At 46.3% G+C, this 8061-nt stretch overlaps 1 protein-coding gene across 1 annotated transcript; it reads right to left on the reverse strand.

Annotated features, from left to right (window-relative positions):
- Positions 1-757: 757 nt before the first annotated feature.
- On the reverse strand, positions 758-7719 carry GPR15LG (G protein-coupled receptor 15 ligand; the record flags this gene model as incomplete). Its single annotated transcript, XM_084245437.1, has 2 exons — positions 758-843; positions 7650-7719. 2 exons carry the CDS (start codon positions 7717-7719, stop codon positions 758-760), a joined length of 156 nt encoding a protein of 51 aa, XP_084101563.1.
- Positions 7720-8061: the final 342 nt, after the last annotated feature.

An 8061-nucleotide genomic window follows, 5' to 3' on the forward strand; every position in this document is an offset into this window, starting at 1 on the left:
CCTTTCAGGGGCTTTCGGATGCAGGATAGTCGAGAGGCCAGGCATGCCTTGGGTCAGCTGCACCTCAGCAATCCTTGCTTGCCAGCTGCTCTTGGGTGCCTGATACTCTGCACCTAGTAGGCTCAGAAGTCTCTGGATTTATAGTTGTCACAGGTCATGGTGGAATCTTGGCTCTCAGTATTACAGGGGCCATGTGGGGACTGATGCCAGGTGATCTAGACCCAGCTAAAGAGAAATCTGAAGATTGGTGGCATGACTGGGACTAAGATTAGGAGTTCCAGAACTTTCCTATGGCCCTTGTTGCCTGAGAGGAATCCCTCCAACAACACAGCTCACTGCCATGAGAGTTAAAAAGGGGTGAGTGAAGTCCATTGGTGCCAGTGATTCAAGGGACTTCCCTGGACATTTTTTCTTGCTGTATTTTACGTCTCTGAAGCCAAGATGAATTAAGAGGGGCTAAGTTATTTCTCCAAGATCACACTGGAAAACCACATTGTGGTTTTCCGAAGATTCTGGTTCAGGTTTTTCTGAAAGGCAGAGTGAACAGGCAAATCCATGTTGGCAGGTGAGAAATGCTGTGTCTTTGAGAGAGGAGGTTCATGGATCATGGGCAGAGGTTTCCTTGGGTCAATGTTCTTGGGATCTTTGCCACTTGTCCCATACTGGAGGGAAGCATCCTGGGGGATCTCAAAGATTCGGGGTGCCTTAGCCACTGGGCATAATGGTCTCAGCTGTCTGGAGCCTTGTTTTATGAACGTTACACCTGTGGGAGTGCCCCTGGCACCACCCAAAAGAGAGAGCCTGGCTTCACCTTGCAAGGTTTGCACATCTTCATCCGGCGTCCTAGGAAGGAGCAATGGGTAGATAAGGGGAACAGGACCAGACACCAGGCAAGAGGCAGAGAGGCAGAGAGAATTAGGGGTGAGGGGAAGGGAAAAGCACAATTATTTTCAATAACTACGATATAATTGGTAATGTTTCCCCATGATGGTAGAAATGTTCCCTGGTGATAAAAATCTATAATTAGGAAGATTCATTTTCAAACCAAAAGCAAGAGTCTAATCTTATCCTCCTTCCTGGAGGCTTCCTAGAGACCCATGAAGACCCAAAGGGTTCCACGGCAAATATGACTATTTCATTCCCATCGGAGAGAAATCTAATTTACTGGAAGAAGATGGGGAGCAGGCAGCTTATCTCCTAAACTGGTTGTGTTAAGAGCAGAGTCCACATGAGCTGAGGGGATGACAGGCCTGTTTCTGATGCCTCGGTGGGTAGGTCGGCCCACAGCTCCTGCAGCCCGTCAGGCCCCTGGGGCTGTTTCTCCCAGCCTCCACGGCTTAGGCCATGTGTGTCTCCAAGCTTTGTTTGCATCTTTTGACAAACCAGTCTCATTTCTGAGAGGACTAACCCTCAAGAAAGAAAATGCTGCATATATTAAGCTATTCTTCATGTGTTTTCAATAGCAGAAAAACCAATTCTGGAAAAAAATCTGAATATCCTATGGTAGAAAAATTGGTATGTCATGATGATAGGAAGGATTCATAGTAATAAAAATCTGCGATTATGAAGATGTGTACCAAGGCAAAGAAAAATGATTATGATGTAATAGTAATTACAAAAAAAGTATAGCAAGTACCTGTGTGACCTTCAGCAAGTTACTTAACCTGTCTGTGCTTTGGCCCCTCATCTGTAAAAAAACAAGTCTAGTAACAGTACCCAACTCTTAGGATTACTGTCAAGACTAAATAAATTATAGATGTGTAGTAATTGCTACATTATCACCAGCTGTACAAAAATGTTGTTATAATTGAGCTATAGTTTCATGTCTTAATTGTACACAAGTACTTGAATTGGTGAGGTTTTATTTGTTTTTTTTTTTTCCCCTCCTAATTGAAAAGCCTTTCATCTTCCCATGGTGATAATCACAGTAATGCACAGTTTCATCTACTTTTTTCTATTAAGATCATATTCTGAACATTTTCCACCAGTATTTATGATGGAGGCCCATGACTTCCTTTCCACTGCTCCCCATTTATTTCCTGTTCCCACGCTCAGAACCCAAGACTCTCTTCTTTGGTTCCTACAATATAGAAAACTGTGGATGCTTGCAAATATAGTTGAAGTTCTCCACCCTCCTTTGCAAGGTGACTTTGCATTTTCTCCATCAAGATGTGGAGTTTATCCTTTAATCTGCTCCTTGAATCTGGGCTGGTCTCACCACTTGCTTTGTAAACAGAATGCAGTAGAGATGATTGCCAGCCATTCCTGAGGCCTCAAGAGGCCTATGTGCTTCCATTCACAAAAAGATGGAAGCTTACATGTGAACAAGCCTGGGCTAGCCTGCTGGTGGCTGAGAGACCATGTGGAAAAGAGCTCAAATCAGACTATCTTAGACTTACAGACAACTAATCCCTCAAAGGTGAGAAAGCCCAGCCTAGCTCAGCAGAGCTGCTAATCAACTTCAAGAGTAAATGAATCCAGCCAAAAGGGATCAGCTCAGCGAAATAAACCAGAAAGAAAAAGAAAAATACCAGATGGTCTCACTCATAGCAGGAATCTAGAAAACCTAAATAAGGGACCAGGAAAAGAATAACTATAAGAAAGAAAAAATCAAAATCAACAAACAACTATGAACCAGAGACACACTATGCGGGGGGTGGTGGCGGAGTAAGGAGGGATTGGGGTCAAAATATGGAGGTTGCAATTGTATGGGGAATATAAAAATAAAATTAAAAAAAAATGAGTCCAGCCAAGACTAGAACTGTCTAGCTGACATGTAAGTTCATGGAAAATAATAAATACTTATTGTCTTGGGACACCAAGTTGGAGTGTTTATGATGTAGCTTTGGCTAACAGGTATTATCACAAGGAGTATAATAGTTGACTTGAGTCCCATTGTTTAGTTGACTGGGCAGGATGGGGTGGGTGCCCTCTCCACTTCCTCCCTTCCAGGGTCCATTGTACTGGAGCCTTCTGCCCACCCCGGTACCACTCAGTTTCCCAAACTCGCAAGTCATCACACTTGTGGTCCTCAATGGGTAACCTCTGTCCCTACAATCTGGACCCCTTCCTGAAGATGGAAACAACCTCATGCTGGCCTTGGGGTTGGGCAATCTCTCTATGCTCTCTTTACCTCCTGTCTCCTACAGTGGGTCAAGTCATTTTGCTTGACTTCAAAGCAGGGTCAGAGGCAAGGAGTTTTCCGGCCCCAAGCCTGATGGGCAGGCACACTCTATGGCTCCAGGGACTTTCCCCAAAACCTCCCTGATCTTTCCCAGAAGTTTTCTCACTCACAGCCTAAGGACACATGGAAGGGAGGTAGTCTGGCAGAGCCCAGGGTTCCCTATCTTCCCAGCTGGAGGGGTCCTCAACAACTGTAATCTGACCCCAGCCCTGTTCTCCCCAGACTGGGGGCCAATGCTGATCCCCCTCAGAAGCTAACAAAGTCAGCAAATTGAACATGTCTTTAGAAAAATTACTACTACAATACTGCTCTATAGAGTGCTACAAATTTCTCAAATGCCTTAGAGAAAATAAATTGGTAAGTGTAGTAAACTCAGCAAATTGGCTACTCAGCATACTCAGCACATTGACTTTTGAAGATGATTTTGTTGAATTGATCCAGAGTACTGAGCCTGCCCTCCTGTCACCCCTGTGCATGGCATGTACACATAAAATGACATTCAGGGAAAAGACCCTCCAGATTGAGGTGTAGTTAGTATCGGTATCTTCTGGTGTGTTGAAGTGGCTCAGGACATCCTCAGGGCGACCCTAGGTTATTTTCTCTTTCACCAGACAGGTGTCCCAACAGTTGTCTGTGTCAGTGAACCTGAGTACAGAGGCCGAATTCCTGGAGCCTGGCACACCCAGCTGCCCCGCTGCTGATTACACAGCGCTGAGAGATCCCCAGTATATGGTGGGTGGAACTATCAAGCCTGGGCAAGAAAGTTTGGGCTTTGTTTTCAGAATGGAAAATGCCTCCTGCTTCAGCTGCCTTCAGACATCCTCCCCAGAGACAGTCACGACCCTCACTGACTCCTCGCCGTAGCCCAGTGAGGTACAGCATATCATAGCCTCCACAGTTGAGGACCCTGAAACTTAGCATTGACTTGCTCAGGGCCAAAGAGCTGGCAGGGGCGAGCTGAGATTCCAATCAAGAGGTGCCTTCCTTCTGGGAAATCTGCCATCCCCCTTGGGCACCTGTATGACTTCCTGCGCACGCTGCAGAAAACTCGCTCTCTATGGACTAGGCAATTTGTTATTATGGAGAGAACGTGGACAGATCTGGGATCCTGGCACTGCCTCAGAGTCTTTCTGAGCCTCAGTTTCCCAATCTGTAAAAGGGTAACAGTGCTTCCCTAGGTGGTTCAAAGATTTAAATGAGATGGTAAAGACCTAATAACATGTTTATTTCATTCTGCGTGGTCTAAGTTTGCCAATTCCTATAATTGAATTAAAAAATATATATGCACTGAAAGAAATCCAAATTCTACACAGGAACCATGCACTTAGATTGCTCTCCTGAAGTAAAAATGGCTGCCCTTGTACTGTGCACAAGGAGCTCACCTGGTTGTGTTTCCTATGAATTGTGTGTGTGTGCATGTGTGTGTGTACACTTTCTTAACATCTCTTTTCTTTGCTGCCTCTGAGCAAGTTCATCCCAGGGAGGGGTTGGGGGAATGGGGAGGGCTTGAGCGTGCTCCCTCTCCTCAGTAGATAGAGACTCCACTTCCTTCCTTCTTAGATTTTGCCATATTTACTTCATGGCAACACTTCACTGAGGCAGGGCCTGGGGGCACAGAGCTGCCAGTCAGTCAGCACAGCATGCTCACCCTCCACCTTGCTGGGGCGGGTGCCTCACACTCAGGTTCAGTGTGTGAGAACTAGTTATTTTTACCCTGCCCTAGCTGGGTGTGATGCCAGCTGGAAGGAGGGGCTGTCAGCTTTTGTAGAGAAGTGGCCTGAAGCTGAGGCACACAGACTCCCACAGCCCTCCCTTTTATTCACACCCAAGCTCTCCCTCTGTGCACAGAACTTTTGGGAGCTGGGGAAGGTTTGAAGGCTCTGACTCTGGTCATGGGCTCCTCAGCCACAGTCCCAGAAGAGTTAGCAGGTTTGGGACCTTCTCAGACCCCAGCAGAAAGCTGGGATGAGGGTCGCGGGGGAGGGAGCAGGACCCCTGTGTTTGTGTCAAACCTGGCTGGCTCTGGGTTCTGTTGCTTTCACTTGAGGGTCTAGGATTCCTCCTACCAAAGGCTGACAAAAAGTCCAGCATCAGAACCTCACACCTCAGGAGTCAGCTCCGATATATTAGCCTAGCTGGGAATCCAGTGCTGGGACTTGCCCCCAGGCCTGTTAGATAGCCTAGTGAGCAGGGCAAGTGAGCCAGGCATCACCCTGGCATGACTCTGTGATGTCAACCTGGTCCATGGGACTGGGGCTGACTGCCCATGCCTCTGGAAATCTCTGGACGTGTGTGCCCCATCCACCTGCTGGTTCCCCCACCCCCCACACCACCTCATGTGCCAGTTCATAAGGCTGGCCTTGCCTTGGTTCATAGCTCCCATAAGGACCTCTGGACATTGACACTAATTTCCATGACTCCTTCTTTCCCACTTCTGGCATCCACAGCTGCTGCTTCTCTCAAATACCTTCCCCTTCCAGCTCTTGCCTTTCTTCAGATCTCCTCTGATGCCTCCCACCTGGATAGGGGTATTCCCTAGGCCATTTTCCAATTGCATCCTGTTCTTTTCTTTGACAGAATGTATTCAGTTTTGGGGAGTGGTCTGTTTCCCCGACAAAAAGCTGAAAGGCTGAGATCACATTTGTGGCCCCCTCCATAGCAGTGCCTGATGTCAGGCACAGGCAGGACCTGAGCAATATCTCCCCAGGCTTTCTCCTTACCTTTTGGGCAGGGTGCAGTGCTTACCTTTCTGAGCAGGCAGGGCAGCGCCAGGAACTTGGGAGCAGCAGGGCCTGCCTTTCAAGGACTTGGCAGGAAGCCTAGGATGCTTTCTCCCTGGAGGCAGATAGAGAGACACGGATCCTCCCTTATCCTAACCAGGGACACCAGGGCCTGGAGGTGTGCAGGAAAGTCTTGAGTGAGCTCTCACTCCCAAGGCCCAGGGTTCAGAAATATTTATTCAAGGAAAATCAGGAAGCACCAGGCTACAGGAGGGCCCAGAGAAAGAGTGGTACATTTTTCAGAAATGAAGTCAATGTGGGGAGAGACTGTCCCCGGAATACGCCGTCTTTATTTTCTTGCCTGAGAAACAGTTCAGCACCATGACTTGGAATTGACTGTGTCTTGACATAATAAATCTCCCCTTGGCAGTCTAGCCTCACAAGTTTATCCTAAGCATAAGAAATGTTTTTCGTACACATGTGCTTTTTACCACACACTTAAAATATTGCAAAGTTGTGAACCATCTAAATGTTTAAGCATGTAAATTCATCATAGAAAATTCACTCAACAGCAAGTTAAACTGAAAATGTGAGTTAGATAACACCACTCTGGGGAATCTCCAGACATACTCCTAAATGGATAGGAAACTTTATGGGGGAAGATATTCAACTTCTGACATTGGTGAACTGGAACATATTTGAAATAGAGATCTGGTCAACTGCATTGCTATGGACTCTTTTTATGAGGAATTTTAGTAAATCTTTTCCATATTATGTGTGCAGCAATGTTCATTGCAGAAACTTTAGAAAATAAATACTTCCTGTAATTCCATTGCTCAGATATCATTGCATGACAGAATAACTTGTGTCATAAGTACTTTTGGTAATTATAATAATACAACAATTAATTTGAAAAGATACCACATTGAACATATAGAGATTATGAAAAATTATCAATTATTAATTAAAAGTGCTTGGATATAATACTGAAAAGAATGAAACAAAATGTTGAACATAGCTATTAAATAATGGGGTTTTCACCCCTATATCTATTGATATATTCCCAACTTCAATAAACAGTAAAATAACCATAACTGCTAAAACCAAAAATAAAAGTAGGCAGTTTCTTGGGGGTTAGGCAAGAGAGAAAGCTCAAAGTACACAACTATCTGAATCAAGAAAGACAAGTGAGTTTCAAGGACTATCTCCCTCACTTCTAAACACACACAAACATCCTTCCCTCTCATTCCTCTGCACCCCCCATGCACACTCTCATCCCATGCCACAGTGTTTGCTAGGCATGAGCTTTGGGGACCTTCAGGCTCAGATAGTCTACTGATTAATTTATTCATTCACCCAACACACATTTACTGTGTTCCAAGCATGACACAAGCACCATGGTGTGGTTCCAGAATGCCTATCTGGCTGGGACTTAGGGACATGAAGCAAACTAGCTGGGACGTTGTATGTTTGCAGGGTAAGAACATCACTCTCCCTTGTGTGAGTGTGTAGGGGGAGCTGGGGCTTGTGGGGTTTCACACCCCCAAGCTACCCTTGGCACTGCCACCGAAAGAGCTTAAGTCTACACAGAGACAGCTCAGGTCTACACAGCTACAGGAGTCAGAACCCTTCTTTCCAGGGCTTAGGGCTGCCTGTATGGGCCTGCCCGGCATCATCTCCTGATTCTACCCTTCCCAAATTCTGAAATCCCGTCTCAGAGACTGGCTCCCTGGGGCTAGCCCTACCTTCGGTGGAGAATATGGAGAAGCAGAGAAGCAAGATGCAGAGCAGGCTCGAAAGGACTAGAAGCCTCATGATGACTGGACTGGAAACTCACGTCCTGGGACGAAGCTGTTTGCACGAGTCCTCCCTTGTGGCCACCGTGGACATTTATAGAGTGCTTATAGAGAGGCGTTTCCCGATGGGCAGGGCACCAATAACCTTGGGATTTTTTATAAAGGGTAGAGTCAGCCCCTCCCAAGAGGAAAAAACCAGCTTTTCAAGAAGTTGAGAGCATTCAGTAAACTGTAACATGGAGAGCTGTAAATGCCCAGCCCGGGAGCTCCCAGCGCTGGCCTCAGTGGTCACAGCAGGAAGCTCCTGCCAGGGAAGAGCCATTTCCCAGGTTGAACGTTAACTTTTAGTGTCAGTAATAAT

The sequence above is a fragment of the Talpa europaea genome (assembly GCF_964194135.1).
Source record: "Talpa europaea genome assembly, chromosome: 10".
Classification (NCBI taxonomy): domain Eukaryota; kingdom Metazoa; phylum Chordata; class Mammalia; order Eulipotyphla; family Talpidae; genus Talpa; species Talpa europaea.